The 20,851-nt window shown below is 60.8% G+C and overlaps 1 protein-coding gene across 1 annotated transcript; it reads left to right on the top strand.

Annotated features, from left to right (window-relative positions):
* The first annotated feature begins 2,369 nt into the window (after positions 1-2,369).
* On the top strand, positions 2,370-20,493 carry NUDCD3 (NudC domain containing 3). Its single transcript, XM_029075535.2, has 6 exons — positions 2,370-2,601; positions 6,701-7,056; positions 13,068-13,200; positions 14,566-14,709; positions 15,506-15,694; positions 18,087-20,493. The coding sequence occupies exons 1-6, from the start codon at positions 2,410-2,412 to the stop codon at positions 18,195-18,197; spliced, it is 1,125 nt and encodes a 374-aa protein (XP_028931368.1). The 5' UTR covers positions 2,370-2,409; the 3' UTR covers positions 18,198-20,493.
* Positions 20,494-20,851: the final 358 nt, after the last annotated feature.

Raw genomic sequence — 20,851 nt, 5'->3', positions numbered from 1 at the left:
AGTGCTCAACAAATGCCTCGGATTGAATGATTGAAACAGACATGTCGGCTCAATGCTACGCACCCTGTGGGCGCTCAATAAATCCGTGCCGACGACAGCGAGGAAGGGCCGGCAGAGTGTTTTGTTTCAAATATTGCATTTGGTATTATTATTATTATGGTACTTATTAAGCACTTACTATGTGCAAAGCACTTTAAGTGCTGGGGTAGATGCAAGGTTAGTAAGTTGGACACTGTCATTCATCCATTCAATCGTATTTATTGAGCGTTCACTGTGTGCGGAGCACTGTACTAAGTGCTTGGAGTGTACGGTTCGGCAACAGATAGAGACAATCCCTGCCCAACAACGGGCTCACCATCTAAAAGGGGGAGACAGACAGCAAAAAACCCCAAGTAGACAGGCTTCAGTACCATCAAAATAAATAGAATCATAGACATATACATCATTAATAAAATAGAGTAATAAATAATATATACAAATATACACAAGTGTTGTGGGAGGGGAAGGGGGTAGAACAGAGGGAGGGAGTAGGGGGAATGGGAAGGGAAGGAGGAGCAGAGGGAAAGGGAGGGCTCAGTCAGGGAAGGCCTCCTGGAGGAGGTGAGCTCTCAGTAAGGCCTTGAAGAGGGGAAGAGAGTTAGTTTGGCGGCTGTGAGGAGGGAGGGCGTTCCAGGTCAGTGGTAGGACGTGGGTCAGGGGTCGACAGCGGGACAGGTGAGAACGAGGGACCGTGAGGAGGTTAGGAATTGCCCAAGGTCGCACAGCAGACTCGTGGTGGAGGCAGGATTTGAATTCAGGTCCTTTAGACTCCCAGGCTAGGGCTGTATCCTCTAAGCCACGCCGCTTCTACACATCTGGTCGGCCCAAAGGCCGGCATCAGAACCCAGTGTAGCGGGGCCATAAAGATGTCCAAAGAGGTTCTTTGCAGAAATTAGCAGAACCTGTGGAGCTGCTGGGCGGGGCCGCCGGTTTGATTTGATTGTGGTATTTAATAATAATAATAATGATGATGGCATTTGTTAAGTGCTTACTATGTGCAAAGCACTGTTCTAAGCGCTGGGGTGGATACAAGGCCATCAGGTTGTCCCACGTGGGGCTCACAGTCTTCATGCCCATTTTACAGATGAGGTAATAATAATAATAATAATGTTGGTACTTAAGTGCTTACTATGTGCAGAGCACTGTCTTCATCCCCATTTTACAGATGAGGTAATAGTAATAATAATAATATTGGTGCTTGTTAAGCGCTTACCATGTGCAGAGCACTGTTCTAAGCGCCGGAGGTAGATACGAGAAGTAGCGTGGCTCAGTGGAAAGAGCCCGGGCTTGGGAGTCAGAGGTCATGCGTTCGAATCCCGCCTACACCACCTGTCAGCTGTGTGACTGTGGGCAAATCACTTCACTTCTCTGGGCCTCAGTGACCTCATCTGCAAAATGAGGATGAAGACTGTGAGGCTCACATGGGACAACCTGATTACCCTGTACCTACCCCGGCTTTTAGAACAGTGATCTGCACCTAGTAAGTGCTTAACAGATACCCACATTATTATTATTACAGGGTGATCAGGTTGTCCCACGTGAGGCTCGCAGTTAATCTTCATTTTACAGATGAGGTCACTGAGGCCCAGAGAATAATAATAATGTGGGTATCTGTTAAGCGCTTACTCTGTGCAAAGCACCGTTCTAAGCGCCGGGGGCGGGGGGGGGGGGGATACAAGGTGATGAGGTGGTCCCACGTGGGGCTCACAGTTTTCATCCCCATCTGACTGAGGAGGTCACCGAGGCCCAGAGAAGTAATAATAATAATAATGTTGGTATTTGTTAAGCGCTTACTCTGTGCAGAGCACTGTTCTAAGCGCTGGGGTAGACACAGGGAAATCAGGTTGCCCCACGTGGGGCTCACAGTCTTCATCCCCATTTTACAGATGAGGGAACTGAGGCCCAGAGAAGTCAAGTGACTCGCCCACAGTCACACAGCTGACAAGTGGCGGAGCTGGGATTCGAACTCATTGACCTCTGACTCCCCAGCCCGGGCTCTTTCCACTGAGCCACGCTGAATGAATGAATGACTGGATGACTGAATGGACGGGTGGCTGAGGCGGCGCGGGGAGCCAGGGAGCGAGGCCCGCCCCCCCCCCCCCCGCCGGGGGCGGAGGGTCACGTGACTCGTCGGAGCCTGCGCGCGCGCGAGGAGACAGGGAGCGAGGCCCCGCCCCCCTCCCCCTCCCCCCGGCCGGGGGCGGAGGGTCACGTGATCGCCGGAGCCTGCGCGCGCGCGGGGGCCCCCCACTTCCGCCCTTGCTCGGCCTCGCCGCCCGCGTCCAAGATGTCCGCGGGGCGGGGTCACGTGCCCGCGCGCCGCGGCCCCGCCGGAAGCGGGCGCGGCTGGTGGGGGCCGAGGCGGGCGCCATGGAGGCCGGGGCGGCCGAGCTCTACGACCAGGCGCTGCTGGGCATCCTGCAGCACGTGGGCAACGTCCAGGACTTCCTGCGGGTGCTCTTCGGCTTCCTCTACCGCAAGACCGACTTCTACCGCCTGCTGCGCCACCCGGACGACCGCATGGGCTTCCCGCCCGGGGCGGCCCAGGCCATGGTGCTGCAGGTAAAACCCAGGCGCCCCGCACCGGCCCCGCACCGGCCCCGCACCGGCCCCGCACCGGCCCCGCACCGGCCCCGGCCCGCTCCCCCTTCGCCCGGCCCGCCGCACGAACAGCGGGGCTCCGTGCAGAGAGGCCGGCCTGGGAGTCCGAGGTCATGGGTTCCCATCCCGCCTCCGCCAGCCTCAGTGACCTCATCTGGAAAATGGGGAGCAAGACCGGGAGCCTCCCGTGGCACCACCTGCTGACCCCGTATCTCCCCCAGCGCTGAGAACGGCGCTCGGCACGTGGGTAGCGCTTAACAAATACCAACATTATTATTGCTTCTCTGGGCCTCAGTTACCTCATCTGTAAAATGGGGATTAAGACTGGGAACCTCACGTGGGACAACCGGATGACCCTGTATCTCCCCCAGCGCTCTGCCCATAGTAAGCGCTTAACAAATACCGACATTATTATGATTATGATTTTTATTATCGGTGGTACTTCCCGACCGCTTGCCGTCTGCCCAGCGCCGTGCCAACCCGTTGGGAGAGGACCTGTTGGACGCCAGCCCCGCCCACGAGGACTGGAGAGTCTGCAGGGGGAGGCAGACCAAAATAAATTACATTCAATCGTATTTATTGAGCGCCTACTGTGTGCGCTTGGAATGTGCAGTTTGGCAACAGATAGAGACCATCCCGGCCCAGCGACGGGCTCTCAGTCTAAACGAGGGAGGCAGCAAAACAAAACAAGTAGTCAGGCGAGAAAAAAAAAAAGATAGCATTTGTTAAGCGCTTACTATGTGCAAAGCACTGTTCTAAGCGCTGGAGAGGATACAAGGTGATCAGGTTGTCCCACGTGGGGCTCACAGTCGTCATCCTTGTTTTTCCAGATGAGGTCACTGAGGCCCAGAGAAGGGAAGTGACTGGCCCAAAGTCACCCAGCTGACAAGTGGCGGAGTCGGGATTCGAACCCGTGACCTCTGACTCCCCAGCCCGGGCTCTTTCCACCGAGCCACGCTGCTTCTCTTGGGGGATCGGGGGGGAGGCGGTGGCCCAGGCCCCCAATGCACCCATGCACGGGTCCCCAGAACAGGTTGGGTGCTCGCCGGGCACAAGACGTGGTGCAGGCCGTGCCGCACCAACGCGTACTCGAGCCTTTCCCGCCGTATCTGGCCTGCTTCAGGTCCCCCACGAACGTGCCCTACTTGTGTTTCTGGCCCCCGTTTCTGGGCTGCGCCGAGAAGACTTCACCTTCCCACCCCGCCATGCCCCTGCACGTCTCGGACGGTCGGCGGTATCGATTAAGCCCCGACTCTGTGCAGTGCACTGAGCCGAGCGTCGGAGAGAAGACGATAGAGTTGGCACCGTCCCTGCCGTTGAGCCGTCAGCCTGGTGGGGAAGGCAGCTGGAGAAGCAGCCTGGCTCAGTGGAAAGAGCACGGGCTGGGGAGTCAGAGGCCATGGGTTCTAATCCCGGCTCTACCGCTTGTCGGATGTGTGATTTTGGGTAAGTCACTTAACTTCTCTGGGCCTCGGTTACCTCATCTATAAAATGGGGATGACGGTGAGCCCCACGTGGGACAACCCGATCACCTTGTGTCTCCCCCAGCGCTTAGAGCAGTGCTGTGCACATAGTAAGCGCTTAACAAATACCAACATTGTTATTATTATTATTATTATTATCATGGAGCAGCATGGAGTAGTGGTTAGAGCACGGGCCTGGGAGTCAGTTCCAAATGCTTAATACAGTGCTCTGCACATAGTAAGCACTCAGTAAATACTAGTGAATGAATGAATGAGTCAGAAGGTCCTGGGTTCTAATCCCGGCTCCGCCACTAGTCTGCTGTGTGACCTTGGGCAAGTCACTTAATTTCTCTGTGCCTCAGTTACCTCATCTGTAAAATGGGGATTAAGACTGTGAGGTCCACATGGGGCAACGTGATTACCTTGTACCTACTCCAGTGCTTAGAACGGTGCTTGGCACATAATAAGCACTTTACAAATGCCATAATTATTATTATTATCCTATTACAAAATGCAGCTAGGAGGCAATAGAGTGCAAAGTACTCAGATTTTTTGTAGTCCTGAAATTTTGGGCCCTGAAGTGTTTTCCTTCATGCGGTAAGCACCTGGCAACCTACCAGGTTTATGGTCCTTTTAATAATAATAATAATAATAATAATAATAATAATGAGGGTATTTGTTAAGCGCTTACTATGTGCCATACACCGTTCTAAGCATTGGGGTAGATAGAAGGTAATCAGGTTGTCCCATGTGGGGCTCGCACTCTTAATCACCATTTTACAGATGAGGTAACTGAGGCACAGAGAAGTCAAGTGACTTGACCAGAGTCACACAGCTGATAAGTAGCGGAGCCAGGATTAGAACCCACGACCTCTGACTGATAAGCCCGTGCTCTTTCCACTGAGCCATGCTGCTTTTCAGGATCCAAGGGAATCATGTAATGGGGGAAAATGGAGATTCCCGACTGAAGGAGTTTACACCCTAGAGAGAGGCAGGCTGAACAAATCTCTCTCGCGCGCGCACGCACACACGCAACTTTACAGGTTTAGATGACATCGTGCCTGAATGGTATTTAAAAATAAATGTAGTATTTGTTAAGCGTCTACTGTGTGCCAAGTATTGTTCTAAGAGCCAGGGTAGATACAAGTTAATGAGGTTGGACACGGTCCCTGACCCACGTGAGGCTCACGGTCTTAATCCCCATTTTACAGGTGAGATAACCGAGGCCCGGAGATGTAAAGCGACTTGCCCGAGGTCACGTAGCAGACACGTGGCCGAGCTGGGATTACAACCCACGTCTTCTGACTCCCAGGCCTGTGCTCTTTCCAGTAGGCCGCGCTGGGAAAAAAAACACGGGATTGAGGGGGTGTCCGGCTTCCCGGGACAGGGCATAGGCTGCGAGGGGGGCGGTGAATGTCAGCTCGCGAGTGACGGTTGGAGCCCAGCACGCTGTTTTGACACGGGAAGCGGCCCTCTGAGCCGTGAGCTTCGGGGAATCCCGCCTTCTGCCACGTCTTCTCGCTTCGGACCGGTGGCCGGTCGAGGAAGATGCCGAGGGTCCCGGCCTGCGGGAGAGCGACTGCCTCCCATCCACCGACTCACCTTCCTTCGCCTCCACCTACTCTCACGCGTACATGCACCCACACACCCCCTCGCCCACCGGGCACCGTCTTGGGCTCTTGGGAGAGCACAGTAGAGTGAGAAGACTTGATCTTTACAGTGGCTGCCCTCCGGGGTGGTCTTTCCGACCTCATGGGGGACACGGGTGCTGTCACCGGGAGGAGACGGATGGCGAAGTGTTTATGTCAGGGGGAATGCTTAAATCGTCGGGCGGGTGGGAAGAGAGCGTGGGCGAAACGGTACCTAAGCAACTGAGTCCAGATGCATCCAGCACCTGGAGACAAGTGTCGTTACACTACTCTTTGCACTCGCGTACCTTTAAACTCCGTCGCTTCCCCCTCATTTGTCACTTGAGTGTCTGCCTCCCTCACTAGATCGTAAACTCCTCAGAAGCGGGGATCCTGTCCGCTAACTCCGTAGTCCTCTGCCAGTACGTTGCTCCGCCACCTTATGAGGTCAGGCTTGTGTCTACAAACTGTTGAACTCTCCTTAGTGCTCAGTACAACACTCTGTGCAGAACAGACGGTCAGCTCCTCCAAGGCAGGCATCCCGTCTACTAACTCCCGTGCAGTGTCCCAGACTCTCAGTACAAAGCTCCGCACTCAGTAGACCGGAAGCTCCCGGAGGACGGGATGCGTGTCTACTGACTGTTGTCGTCTCCTCGGTGCTTCGCTCTGCCCACAGTAGGTGTTCAGGACATAGGTTGATTGACCGACCGACCGCTCTAAATGGCCTCTCCCCCGCTTCCCAGCTCCTTGGGCAGCGGTGCAGTCCGGGGACCCCTCGGCAGGGAACGTTGGGCTGGGTGGCCTGCGGCTCCCAGGGAGCTTGCGGGATCCCAAGGAGGAGTTGGAAATGGTGCCCGCCCCCCGAGGGTAGAGAACTGGCGCCAGGGCACCCTGGCGGGTGGAAGGACGACGCGGGGGTGGGCGCGGTCCAGGCCGAGACTGACCCCGGGGTTGCCTTTGTGGCCGTAGGTGTTCAAGAACTTTGAGCACGTGGCTCGGCAGGATGACGAGAGGAGGAGGAAGAAGGACCTGGAGGGCAAGATGAGGAGGAAGGAAGAAGAGGCGGCAGCGGCGGCCGAGAAGGCGCCCGTCCCCCTGCCCGCTCAGGAGGTGGAGGTTGATTCGACGGCGGCTGGCGAGCCCCAGGAGTCTGGCACGGCCCAGGAGCCCGGCGAGCCCCAGAAGGCCGGGGAGCCCCAGAAGGCCGGGGAGCCCCAGGAGCCCGGTGCGGCCCAGGAGTCCGGCGTGGCGGTTCCCGGACCCGCGGAGGCCGAGCCCTCTGGGGCCGCCGCCGCCGCCCCCGCCGCGGCCCCGACCGCTCCCAGGTGAGGCTCTCGCTCTTCCTCTCTCGCATCTAACGGCGGCACACGCCCGGGTTGGGGTCCCGCTCTCCCTAACCACCCCACCCCCCCGCCCGACCCCTTCGGGGCACTTTGCAGAGGAGCTGTCAGATGGAGCTCTGTGCGGCGCGGCCTCCCTGCCCTGTGATGGCTCCCCGCCGGCCATGGGACGGCCAGGCCGGCTCCTCCTTCGGCACCGAGCACAGCTGGCGCCGCCCTCCTCCCCCCATCCCCGCACCGGGCCCTTCAGGGGGGAATCGCGGTGTTACGAACTCTCGTGGCATTTGCAGCTCCGCCACTTGTCTGCTGCATGACCTTGGGCAAGTCACTTCTCTTCTTAGGGCCTCAGTTCCCTCATCTGCAAAATGGGGATTAAGACCGTGAGCCCCATGTAGGACAGGGACTGTCCAACTTGATTAACTTGTCACCCAACGCTTAGAACAGTGCCTGGCAAATAGGAAGTGCTTAGCAAATGCCACAGTTATTACTGTGGGTATTATCATTATTGTCTTTAGGCCCTTACTCTGGACCAAACCCCGTGCTGATTACTGGGGCACCTGCGGGGTCATCAGCAGATGGGGTTGCAGTTCTCAGGGCCCAGCAGTTGGAGAAGCAGCGTGGCTCAGTGGAAAGAGCTCGGGCTTTGGAGTCAGAGGTTATGGGTTCGAATCCCGGATCTGCCACTTGTCGGCTGTGTGGCTGTGGGCAAGTCACTTCTCTGCGCCTCAGTGACCTCATCTGTAAAATGGGGATTAAGACTGTGAGCCCCACGTGGGACAACCTGATTCGCCTGTGTCTACCCCAGCGCTTAGAACAGTGCTCTGCACATAGTAAGCGCTTAACAAATACAAATACCAACCAGCAGGTGAGCGCGGGGACTGGTGGCTCGGCCTGACTCGTCTGTCAAGCCGTTACTGACGTGTGTTTTCCAGACATTCCCATCGGGCACACCCACTGTCTCAACCCTTTCTTTGCCACCCACCTTCTTCCAGTTCTCTCTTCTCCCAGTCTGAAAACTATTTAGTGTCCGACTCCCCCAGCAGAGAGTAAGCTCTTTAAGAGCAGGGAAAATACCTTGTGCTTAGATTGTAGCTCCCAAGTGCTTAGTACAGTGCTCTGCTCGCAGTAAGTGGTAATAAATGCCATCGATTGATTAATTCATCGATTGAGTGAGTGCAAGGTCCTGGGTAAAGCCCCTGCCCTTAAGAAACTTCCGATCTCTTAACTGATCGTGGCTGTGGGACCAGGAGGAAGAACAAGGCTCAAACGGAGAGTCGTACAGTTGTGTCGGGATGAGATAGCCAAACAAAATCCCCAAATCTCCAATTTTGTTTTGTTAGTATCTAAGCTCTTACTGTTCAGAGTGCCTGGGTAGATACGAGGTAATCAAGTTGGAAGCAGTCCGTGTCCCACATGCGGCTCTCAGTCTTAATCCGCATTTTACACGTGAGGTAACTGAGGCCCAGAGAAGTGAAGTGACTTGCCCGGGGTTGCACAGCAGACAAATGGTGGAGCTGGGATTAGAATAAATAATAATAATTATGGTGTTTGTTAAGATGTGTGCCGAGCACTGTTTTAAACACTGGGGTAGATACAAGGCAATCGGGTTTCCCACGTGGGGCTCGCCGTCTCAATCCCCGTTTTCCAGATGAGGTAACTGAGGCATAGAGAAGTGGCTTGCCCAAGGTCACACAGCAGACAAGTGGGATTAGAATCCAGTTCCTTCTGACTCCCGGGCCTGGGCTCTATCCACTAGGCAACACTGCTTCTCTATGTATCCCTCCTAGGATAACTCCCCCCGCCCCAACCAAGTGACCCATAACAGACCATTCCACCCCCTGACTCTCCCCTCTTCATCCTCGGCTCTCCCCCAGTGTCCCAGCAAAGGTCATCCAACGCTCCCAACTCCCCTCTCCGTCCCCAACTCTCCACGGGGACCCAATATAGACCATCCAACATCCCCGACTCTTCTCTCCCCAGTCCACTCTCCCTCGGTGACCCAGCACGGATCATCTGACACCCCTGACTCCCCTCAGTGGCCCACCCCGGCCCACCCCGCACCCCTCGCTCTCTCCTCCCTGTCCCTGACTGTCCCCTAGTGACCCGGAGCCTGGAAGCTCATCCCTGGATCCGTCCAACCCCAAACCCCAGGACCAGCTGATGTTGTTTCCAGATGCACGGCTCCCAGGGCGGGCAGACGGGTTTCCTTGGGTTTGCTCCGAGGCTGCCACCCTCCGGCTGTGGCGGGGCCCTAGTCCGGCTGGGGTCGGGGGCTGGCCAGGGAGGTCCGCGTTTGCCCCTTGAGTCGTGCCTCCTCCGCCCCAGCACCGATCCCGCCCCACAGTCCCTCGCCCCGTGATCCTCCCTACGCCTCCTCCCTCAGATTCTCCCTGCTGAAGACCCCCAGGCGGCCCCCGCCCGGCCGCCGCTGCCCGCTCGGCCGCCCGCCCGCCCGCGGCCTGCCGTCCCCTGCTGCCACCTCTCCCCTCCAGGTGGCGCTGCAGGAAGCGGGACTGGGCCCGCCGGCAGGCCCGGCGGCTCCTCGGCGGCGGGGGCGATGGGGACAGCGGGGACCCCGGGACAGGCACCACCCGGAGCCGGCCGGTTGGTCGGTGGCCCCGGGGAGGCAGCGCGACCTGAGCCGGTCCTCCGCGGAGGCCCAAGGCCGCCACGGTGAGGGACAGCCGGGTGGGCGTTGGGCCCGGAAGGGCTTTCCCTGTCCCCGAGCTCCCCGAGGGCCGGGATCGGACCCGGTCCCCCGTCGGGCATCCGGCGCGGCCGACCCAGCCGGGCCGGACTGGAGCGTGAGCCTCTCTGTGGGGGCTGCCAGGGGTTCTGATGGGAGCGAACCCGGGCCCCGACCACTCCTCTCAGCCAACTCTTCATGCCCCCTGCCCCGCCCTCCCACCGTCCCGCCGTCCTCCTCCCTACCGACCCCCTCTGGCCCCAGTCCATTCTCCCCTCATCCCCAACTGTCCTGGGATAAGGGGCGGGGGGAAGGCGTCACATGTGCTGTTGGAGTGGCTGGATCGGCTCATGAGGGAGGGGAGTGGGGTAGAGGAGGATTGTTTTCTAGGCTGCCCCCCGACCCGGAGTCCACCCGCGTTCAATCCTCACGGTCTCGCTGCCCCGGCTGCTCCCTCAACCCGCCTCCGGCCCACTCCAGGCGTTGCCGACTCTCCGTGACCTACAAAACCGCTTGGGTGTTTTCGGGGTGCCGTTGCGGAGGGGGGCATGGGCAGAGGAAGATGGCTCCGGGTGGCTGGTAGCCTCTCTGGTGGGAAGCCCAGCTTTCCAGCATCACCCTAGCCCCTCATGGTCAGTGGGGCCGGGGCGCACCCTAAATACCCCTCTCCCCGCCGCTAGCAGGGCACGCCGGGTGTGGGCTCCGTGTTCCCGCCACTGAGACCCGAGAGCCCGGGTGGTGGTCGACTCGGAGCCCGGGACTGGGGGGGGCCGGTTTCTCCGTGCCCCCCTCCCTGTCCTCTGGCCCCCCTCCCTTCACCCTGCCCCCGGACTGTCTCTCCGCGGCCCCTCCCGCTCAGACTCCGTCTCTCAGCGGAGGGAGCGGAGTTAAAAATAGCCGCTCCCACCCAGAGCTGGGCCGCCTCTGGGTTAAAAACAAGTTTGGCGTTTTCAGGAGGAAAAGTAGGTTATTGTCTGTCCCGGGAGAACCGGGCGTGAGCGGAGAGCGGGGAAGTCGTTTGGGGTTTGAGAGCTGGCCGCCGTGATCGGGAATGGAGCGGGAACAGGAGGAACAACGTGCCCCTGCCCTCAGGGGGCTTAGCAGGCTGCCGGGGAGGAAGGGACAGGCCCCGGTCCCGAACACGGGAACCCAAATGATAGACTTACACCCTCCACACACACGCGTACGCGCACACGTATGACCGGCCCCAGCTGGGAGCTGGTGTCGGGCGGGGCGGTGGTTGGAGGGATTTGAGGGGATCTGTTCTCTTTTGCCCCGTTGCTGGCCAGAGGAGCCCTGGCACCAGCTGGATCTGGCAGGCCCCACGGCCGAGGGGCACGAGGAGGTGGGGGAGAGGGCAGCCGGTCCTAGGGCTTCGAGCGCCTGGAATCGGCTTGTGGATGTAGACGGGGAGCGGGGCGGACAGTGAGCGTAGCCGGCCTGGGTGGAGAGCCCTGGCCGGAAGAGAGCTCCCGGGGCAGTCGGGTGGGGGTGATGATGTCCCCGGGGCCTCAGAGGGTCCAGCCGGAACTTCCCCCCCCTCCCTGCTTCTCCCAGCCCCGGAGGTGGAAGAGGAGCCAGGGAAGGTGTCCCCGTTCCACCCCGGGGCTGTGGAGGGGGATGGGTCGTTGGGGTCGGCGGCGGCGTCAGAGGGAGAGTTCCACAGCCGCCACCCCACGGGGCCACCCGGCTGCACCGGTTCTCAGCGGCTCCGGGCCCATCTCCTCCGGGACCAGGGAGTCCCGTCGCCGACACGCTAGCTGCATGCAGAAATGCCGGTGGGGCCGCAGGGCAGACGGGTAGACCCAGGAACCCTCCTGGAGATGCGTCCTGGGGGCTAAGCCCCGGGGTAGACCGGGGGTCATCGGATTGGGCGCAGGCTCTCTTCCCCTACCCCGGGGAGTCCGATCTGACGGGGGAGGCAGAGGAGGAACCTTCTCCCCGTTGGATGGATGAGGGAGCGTAGGCGCTGGGTACGCAGGGGGCCAGAGGCAGGGTCGGCACCAGAACCCAGGACTCTGTCCCCCCGGGCCGGGCCCGGTCCCTTCTGTCCCCGGTGAATGTGGCTGACCTGCGATTACCTGGCTGGCCGCTGCCGGGCTGCGGGGGTGGGGATGGGGGGGGGTGGGGCTCTGGAAGCCGCTGCGATTTATGCCCCTTCTTAGCGGCGCCTGGTTACATTGTTACATGTCTTACCTCCCCCCAGTGACACATTGTAGCAAAAATAGACTGTGGAGAGAAAGCCCGGCCTCACGCACGCTCGCGCACACACATACACACTCCACCCCCGTCCCAGTATGCGCAGTAGATGCCGAACCTTGGGTTGAGTCGTTTTTTGGGCCCTCTCCTGCCCCCTCTTCCCTCCGGCCAAGGGTCTCCGTTCACCTGCCGGGCCCTGTTGATTTGAAAGGGGGTGGCACGGCCTAGTGGGCGGAGTGTGGGGAGGGTGCCGGCTGTTGGGAGCCGGGAGATCTGGGTTCGAGTCCCAGCGCTCCCTGTGCCTTGTGACTTTGGTCAGGTCACTCCGCCTCCCTGGGCCCGGGATGGCCGGCGGGGTCGGGGAGGGACCCAGAGGGGCTGACGGCCGGGGAAGACAGCCGGCACCGGGGTGGCGGGATGAGCACGGCTAGAAATGATACGACCCCGGAGGGCTTGGGTCTACCCCCGCTGCTCCCAGGAGTACTGTTCCCTTGGGTTCGCGGTGGGGAATACGGTGCCCCAAACCCCCCCGGGGCTCGAGGCTGTGACTTTGGGACGGCCCGAGGCCGATCTTCCCTTGCTGCGACCACCCGTGGGCACCGGACCCCAGGACCGGGCCGGGAGATGATGCTCCCCCAGGCAGAGGACTCCCACACGGGGCCAAGCCAGGGACCTTTGAGTCCAAAAGGGGCAGTGGCCGCCTAGGGCCCCAGAGGGACCGTGCCCCACCACCCCGGCTGCCCGATTGGACCGGACGAGGCCGGGACGCTCCACACCGCCAGCCCGGCGTGTGGCCCCGGAGGCTGGACGGGTTCCTGGGCCGGAGGAGCCGCCCCGTCGCGTACGGTGGGCGGCCCCCGGCCTGCGGCGATGCCGCGGCGCCCGTCGGCACGTTGACGCCGCTGCCGTTGTCCGGGAACGGTCGCTGTCACCGTCACCTGCCTGACCGCCCCTTCCCGGGCTTCCGGAATCAAGGGACTGGTTGAACCGGCACCTTTCGGTTTTTTAAATCTTGAATTCTGTTTGTTCTGCCTCCTCGCCCCCTTGCCGCGTCCCATGCCCCCTGAGCCGGGCGGCGGCCCCCTGCAGCTTCCTTCTCTCGTGTCCCCAGGAGGCAGGAGCAGTTCCAGGCCAGCTCCGACAGCTATAATGGGGCCGTGCGCGACAACTACAGCTGGTCGCAGGACTACAGCGATCTGGAGGTCAAAGTACCTGTGCCCCCGCACATCCGCAAAGGGAAACAGGTAACGGGGGGTGCCCCGGGGCAGGCCCCTCTGTTCCCCCCTCCACCAGCCTGGGCCCCCTCCCCCAGCCCTGGCAGCTGGCGGACATCAGGGGCGGGGGCCAGAGTGACGGTGCTGCGGGCCGGGCCGGCACCTGTTCAGGTGATAGAGGAGGGGTTTCGCCCGTAATAATGTTGGTATTTGTTAAGCACTTACTAGGTGCAGAGCACTGTTCTAAGCGCTGTCAGGGCAGCGGACATCAGGCTGCTGGTTCGACCGGCAGGAAATGGGGAGCAGATGAGGATGAGATATGAATAACGATAGCTGGAGTGGTTGTGATGATGTGTGCGTTGAGCTTCTACTCTGACGTGCTGGGGTGGAGGCAATCGCATCTTCCTGTCCCACACAGGACTTGCAATATAAGAGGGAGGGAGAGCAGGGGTCTTTTCCCCATTTTACAGCTGGGGAAATGGAGGCCCAGAAAGGTGAAGGGAGTTCCCCGAGAACATGCAGCAGACCAGGGTCAGAGTTGGGTCTCCTGCCTCCCGCTCTTCGGCTCCGGCCACTGGACCACTCTCCCGCCCTGGCCAGGGCCTTTGTGGGGGTTGGGGGCTCGACCGGTGTGCGGAGACAGAGAGTCTGGGGCAGAGGGGAAGGGAGGGGGTGTTGGGCCAGGCCCCCGGGAGCGGAAGCAGCAGGATCCCATTGAAAGAGCCTGGGCCTGGCCTCGGTTTGCTGCCGCCGCTCCTGGCATAGTCGACGCTTAACGAACAGCACGGGAATCGCTCTGATTCTCCCACACCTCAACTCCCACCCTGTACCGCTGCATCGTGCCAGTCCCCCGTCCCGCACACGTTCCCAAGAGCCCCTCCACCCTACGCACTTCAGTCACAGCCTCCCCCGACCCCCACCCACGGTTGTACCCGGGGCCTTTCCGTCCCTGTCCCGGTCATTTACGATGGACCGAGGCGACTCCTGCCTTTCGGGGATTTCCGGGCCACGTGTATCCCAGAGTGTCGATGCCCATGGTCTTCTGTGATACTCTGGCTGGCCCCTACCGCCCCGTCCCTCCCTGCCCCGACCGGGGACCGTCATTCCGGTTCGGGCCAGGCTCTCCTGCCCACGCTTGGTGCCGTCAGCAGGGGCAGAGCAGCCGTTGCTCCCTGTAACTCGCGGGGCTGACGGAGCCCCTCCAGCCTGCTCTGTTTGAGACCCAATCCGGTTTTCATCTTGCCCTTTGGAGTTAATGCTTGGGAGGCTCAGGAGGCGTGGGGACCAGAGGCCTCTCCTGGTTGCAGCTCGGGGGCTGGCTCGGCCAGGGACGGGGGCGGCCACCGCCCCCTGCCACGGGACCCCCCCATTTCCTCCCATGTCTATGTTTTCCAGGTCTCCGTGGATCTGACCAGCAGCACCATCCGTGTGGCCGTGCTGGAGGGCGGCGCGGAGCGCGTGCTCATGGAGGGCAAGTTCACCCACAAAGTCAACACGGAGAGTTGTCTCTGGAGCCTGGAGCCGGGCAAGTGTGTTCTGGTGAGGGGCTGCCTCCGCCTGTGCTCCCAGGGTCCCGGCTGGATGCGGCCCAGTCTCCGGGCCCCAGAGGCCCCCCCCCCCCCGGCCTGAGGGCCAGCCTCGGACCACAAGGATTCCCGGAATATGGGTGGCTCTCCTGCCCAGGTTGGCCCTGTTTTCTAGGCTCGGTCTACCCCCGGCCAAGCGGCCGCCCTGCGCAGAGCCCAGGGGTGGAGGCCGGGCACAGCCCCCTCCTGCTAGATGGTTGCTGGGCTGGGGTGGGTCTGGGGTGGGTTTGGGACCAAGGCAGAATGTCAGCCGTCGCCCGGGCCCCCCTTCTGCCGGCGTCCCCAGTGGCTGGGCTGGCTCAGCAGGGCGTATGGCGTGCCTCGCGTGGACGAGGGGGGACAGCGGCAGGGGGCTCTTAGGTGGCCAGAGCTGCCGGTGGCATGGGTCTGAGGGCTCTCCCGGCTTGGACTGCGAAGCCGAGCGAGGCCCGTGGAGATCCCAAGGAGACCAGTCCTGCCTCCAAGGTCGACGCTTCCACCCCACCCGTATACGAGGCAAGAAGTACCACCCACGGGTGACCACCCACAAGTGACTTTTGGTCTGGGAGGAGCCAGGCCGAGCGCCGCTAGACGTAACGGGCCCCCCTTCCGATGACTTGCGAATAATCGACCGGCCTCTCGGCTTTTGGGGCGGTGCGGGTGGCGCCATCGGAGGGGCTGACGCCGGGCTCTGCTCTCTCCGTGGTTCTCTGTCCGTCCATACGTCTCTCCCCCTCCCTCCGTCTGCCTCGGTCCTGCCTCCTGTCCAGGTGAACCTGAATAAGGTGGGCGAGTACTGGTGGAGTGCCATCCTGGAGGGGGAGGAACAGATCGACATCGATAAGATCAACAAGGAGCGCTCCATGGCCACGGTGGATGAGGAGGAGCACGCCGTCCTGGACAGGCTGACCTTCGATTATCACCAGAAGCTGCAGGGGAAGCCCCAGAGCCACGAGCTGGTAAGTGCCCCCTCTGTGGCCTTCTCTGTCGGCCGGCGGGCGGGCGTGGCCAGCTCTCCAGACGTGTATGTGCCGTCCGGGCATTCTGACCTAGTGGAGCTAGCGTAGAACTGGGCATCGGGAGACCCAGGCTCGAGGCCCCGGTCTGCTTGGTGCCCTGGGGCAGGTTGCTGAGTCTCTCTGGGCCTCCATTTCCCCATCTGTAAAATAGGGCGAAGATCCCTGGTCTGTGTGTCTCTGTCTGTCTCTTCTCCCCCCACCTCCCCTTGTCTTGGGTCCTATCTGATGATCTTGGATCTACCCCAGGGCTTGGACCCCTGCATGGGCTCCCTTGGACCCCTGCATGGGCTCCCTAAATGGAAGAATTCACAGTAAAGGGAAAGGTAGAGGAGGGGAAGGTGGGAACGTGGGAAGGGGTTGAGGGGGAAGGGGTGCCGAGACTCTGGGTGTGGGGCTGGAGCTGCTCTTTTTGCCGTTGACCATCATGGGTCCTGAGAGCTGACGGGGTGGGGGGCCGGGGAACCCGTCCGACCCGCTGAGCTGTTTTCAGTTTTGACCATCTACGTACCTGCTCGGTACGGCACTGAGTGCGTAATAATAATAATAATAATGATAATAGTAATCGTGCTACTTAATAATAATAATAATAATAATGTTGGTATTTGTTAAGCGCTTACTATGTGCCGAGCACTGTTCTAAGCGCTGGGGTAGACATAGGGGAATCAGGTCGTCCCACGTGGGGCTCACAGTCTTGATCCCCATTTTACAGATGAGGGAACTGAGGCACAGAGAAGTTAAGTGACTTGCCCACAGTCACACAGCCGACAAGTGGCAGAGTGGGATTCGAACTCATGAGCCCTGACTCCAAAGCCCATGCTCTTTCCACTGAGCCACGCTGCTTCTCCGCCACGCTGCTTCTTAAGTACTTGTTAAGCACTTACTACGTGCGAGGCACTGTATTAAGCTCTGGGGTAGAGACAAGATAAACAGGTTGGACACGATCCCTGCTCCACATGGAGTGAGCTCACTGTCTTGATCCCCATTTTATAGATGAGGGAACTGAGACACAGTGAAATGACTTAGCCAAAGTCACATCAGTCTCGTGGCGGAGCTGGGATTAGAACCCAGGTCCCGCCGACTCCCAGGCCCCATGCTCTAACCACTTGACCACGCTGCTTCTCATGAGTATGATGAGTACAGAAAGGACAAGCCATCTGAGGCAGTCTCTTCTGAAGCCCCAACTTTAAAACCAGCTACTTTTTTCTTTCATTTCCCAACGGCCGTTAACAGGCCCACAAGTTATAGAGCTGAAACTGGGGGAGGGCAAATGAGATTATCCCAGCACACGGATAGGAGAGCCCAGCGGAAGCAAAACACATGTTCCGTCCCCGCAAGGAGCCGTCAGTGGAAAGGCATTGTTTTGTGTGTGCATTTATACCGGTGCCGGCGGGCGCTCGCCTCTCCCGCTTCCCTGCCTGGAATCCACCCCCCCATCCCCTCCAAGAAAGCGTTGGCTGGAGGATCCTCGGATTCTCAGGTCCCACGAGTGGACGGGTTGACGAGTCCAGAACCTGACCTCTCCCCCTCCAGTCCTTCGGGACGTAGGGGCACGTCCTTTCTGGTGGGCCCCCGTGGAGGAAGCCTCACTCTGGGGGACTGTCCGTGTCCCCTGCCACTGGGCCGGGACCCACCTGAAAGAGCATGACCACAGCCTCGGGAGTAGCCGACCCGTCCTGGTTTTTTAGTAGGTTTGTTATTTGGGGTTTTTTTAAATGGTATTTATTAAGCATTTACTATGTGCCAAGCACTGTACTAAGCACTGGGGTAGATATAAGCTAATGATGTGGGACACAGTCCGTGTCCTACGTAGGGCTCACAGTCTTAATCCCCATTTTACAAATGAGGTAACTGAGGCACAGAGAATTCAGGCGACTTGCCCAAGGTGATACAGCCAGTATTAGAATCGAGGCCCTTCTCCGACTCCCAGGCCCGGGCTCTATCTGCTCGTGGCGCTCGAGCCGGTGGGCCCAGCGGGACCCGGGCTCCAGCCGAGCTGGGACGGAGAGAGCCAGCCGGCCGCCCCCGCGGCGGCCCTGGCCGGGCAGGCCGACAGGACCGGGGAGGCTTGGGGCCATCGAGTTCCGCGGTGTCCCCTCAGCTGACTTGGGGTCCAGTCCGTCCAAGTGAAGAGTGCACCTGAGTCCAAAACAGGGAGCCGGGGAGAGCCTGGGCGGGGAGCCCGCCATCGGCGGCAGACAGCGGCAGCTGGCGGAGGGGGCCGGGCCCGGGGAGGCGGAACGGGAGGGCCCGGTCAGACCTCGGGGAACTGGCTGGGGGAGGCCCGGTGGCCTGAACCTGAAGACTAACTTGCCCGTCTGTCTGGGCGTTGCAGAAGGTCCACGAGATGCTGAAGAAGGGCTGGGACGCCGAGGGCTCTCCATTCCGAGGCCAGAAATTCGACCCGTCCATGTTTAACATCTCCCCGGGGGCCGTCCAGTTCTGATGGCCAGGAGGCGGGAGGGAGGGGAGACACACAGAGGGAGGGGGGAGGGGAATGGGGAGACAGAGAAAGAGAGAGAGAGCACCGATAGGTATGTGGAGCCGGTGGCACCCCTACCCTTCCCCAAACAGCAAGGGGGAGCAGGGAGGGGCCCGGGGGAGGGGGCGTGGCTCCGACCTAGGCCGGACCAGGGTTGGACATGTTGACCGGGCAGGAGGGCTGCGTCTCAGCCAGCCCAGGATCACATGCGCCGTCACCACGGCAACCGGCCGCGGCAGGCGGGCGGGCAAGCAGGCAGGCGGACAGGCGCTCCCGTTCTCTCTCTCTCATTCTCTCTCGCTCCCCCCCCCCCCCGCCAACCTTCCATCCCCGCTTTCCCCGCTTGCCTGGTTTTGACACGCTGCTCGGCTCGGGTCTCTGCAGGTGGGCGGGGGCGAGGGGGCGTTCTGTGCTGGGGTTGTGGAATGGATGCAGCTGCAAGCTGCAGGCTGTGGCAGGGTGATGCGGCGGGGTCACGGGAGGGGCGCCGGGTGGGTGGTGGGTCTCTGCCTGTCCTGGTGGCTTGTGCCCCGAGACTGCCCCAGCCTCTGTCGGTCTGGGGCTCTAGAGCCCCGGGCCCCTGCCGCCGGCCCCCAAGGCCTCCTTGGCCTTCCCCCTCCCCGGCCGCTGTCCTCTCTACAGCTGGACGCTCCCCCCGACCCCTCCCGCTTCCCCCTGACTCGCGGGGATGAGACTGGCCAGCGGTGCTCGCTCTCCGTGGGCAGCTCCCATCCGGCCTTCCCCTCCTGGTGCCCCTCTCCCCACGGTTTTGGCATCATGTACTCCCAGTCCCCGATGGGTGCGGGGAGGAGAAGGTGGGAGACCTCCCATCTCAGCATGAGTCTTGGGAGGGGTCTCCAAGCAGGGCCAGCCCCCCAGCGGGGAGATGTGGGCCCGGGCCGGAGCCCCGGGCCCGGCTGGTGCTGCTGATCTGGAAGAGCTGTGGCCCTGGCTCTCTGTGTGTGTGTGCGTGTGTGCATGTATGCATGCCTGGAGGTGGGGGTGCCGGCCTCACCGCGCCATGGAGACCGAAGCTTCCACGGTGCCGTCTCCTCTGCCGTGTGCTCTGTCCGCTCCCGGCCCCGCTCCCGTCCATCCATCCGTCCCTCTCCCGAGTGGCCGTCGCTCTCGGTGCTGCCCCTGGGGGATTGGGGGCGCCTCGATGCCCTGGGCCAGCGTGGGCTGGCCGTGGCCAATGTGGAGGCAGAGGGCTGGCCTGTTGGCCACTTCCCAGAATCTCCGGGGCCCTGTTCCATAGCAACATAGGGGCCACCAGTGGTTCCCGGTTCCAGGTAAGCCACAGTACGCCTGGCTCTGGCCTGTGCTGGGCAACCCACCCTTGAGGTCTGAGCCTTGCTGATGCCCATAATCTCCACCTGGCACCCCCCTCCCTCCTCGGCCTCCGCCCGAAGACTGACAGGTCGGGGCCACCCAGACTGAACACCTGGAGGCTCTCCCCAGCCTCTGGCGTGCCAGCGCGAGGGTTGGCTTTTTCCCAAGCCGCTACCCATCGAGAGGCTCCCTGGCTCAGCCTCCAGAGCTTGGGGGCCGCCAGGAGGGTACACGGAATCTGAGTGAGAACAGCAGGCCAGGCAGGGGCACGCTGAAACTCTCTGCTTGGGTCTCCAGGGAGCAGGGCTGGAGGTCGTATGCCCCTCACTCCCCACTTCTTCCCAGGCCCAACCGGTGCCTGTTCCCTAAAGTTCTTCTCTCCCCCACTGTCTGACCCAGCTCCAAGGGAAAGTGACATTTCTCCCCTGCACTTTTAGGTGGAGTTGTGAGCTTCCTAGCGGGAAGGGCCAGGTCAGTCACCCTGTCTTATCCGGTCCTTAGCCATCCACGTGTTCTCCAGGGGGAAGAAGGGGTTTCCGATAGCCCTGGGTGATTTTTTCAGACGATCGCCCTCCGTGGTAAACACCTCTCACCGGGGGCCACGGGCTCACCCACTTCATCAACAGCAGGTAGCAGGGGTCCAGTGATGCACTTGGCTACCTGGAATTTTTTTTTTCCATGCGGATTTCTTTCTCTGTTTATGAATCCCTTCCCCAACATTGCTACCCTTCCCACCTCTCAGATTTCAGGTCTAGAGTTGGTGTTGCTGGTTCTAGACTGCAGCCCCCAACCCCACAGGAGGGACTGGGGGCAGACCTGGGGCTGGAGCCAGAGAGAACTGCCCTTCCCCGCCCCTCACCCCACCCCCCACCCCCACCACGGGGTTTCTGTGTGTGCACCAGGTTTGCAATAAATCAGTATTTAAGCAGTTTGGTGTCTGCCTCTGAGTCACTGTGGAGAATGTCTTGGTCAGGGAGCTGGGCCTGGGCTGTGGACCCAGAGGGAGCAAACAGCGTTTAGCTGTGTACCTTGTCATCGTCATCCCCTGAGCTTGCTGCGGGACCGGAGCACGAACTCGCCCGACGGGTACCGCGGGGCACAGGTGGGCAGCAGCCCTTTGGCTCTCAGCGGTCAGTTCCCTGAATCTTTCTGGTGATCGGAGGGGACCAGTCCCTGAGCAGTGCTCACTGCCAGTGTGGGTGGTCAGAGTGGGCCCCACCCTCAGCAGTGCTCACTGCCAGTGTGGACCATCAGGGGGCTGGTACCTAAACAGAGCCTGTTGCCAG

Source organism: Ornithorhynchus anatinus, chromosome 11, assembly GCF_004115215.2.
Source record: "Ornithorhynchus anatinus isolate Pmale09 chromosome 11, mOrnAna1.pri.v4, whole genome shotgun sequence".
NCBI lineage: Eukaryota > Metazoa > Chordata > Mammalia > Monotremata > Ornithorhynchidae > Ornithorhynchus > Ornithorhynchus anatinus.
The sequence above is the reverse complement of the archived record's forward strand: the minus strand, read 5'-3'. Positions and strand labels throughout refer to the sequence as shown.

What these genes read in the sequence shown, in the direction of transcription:
- NUDCD3 (XM_029075535.2), top strand. Translation starts at nt 2,410, where the DNA reads ATGGAGGCCGGGGCGGCCGAGCTCTACGACCAGGCGCTGCTGGGCATC. An exon ending in CCCAGGCCATGGTGCTGCAG is followed by an intron (nt 2,602 to 6,700) that starts GTAAAACCCAGG and finishes TTGTGGCCGTAG; the next exon opens with GTGTTCAAGAACTTTGAGCA. An exon ending in ACATCCGCAAAGGGAAACAG is followed by an intron (nt 13,201 to 14,565) that starts GTAACGGGGGGT and finishes TATGTTTTCCAG; the next exon opens with GTCTCCGTGGATCTGACCAG.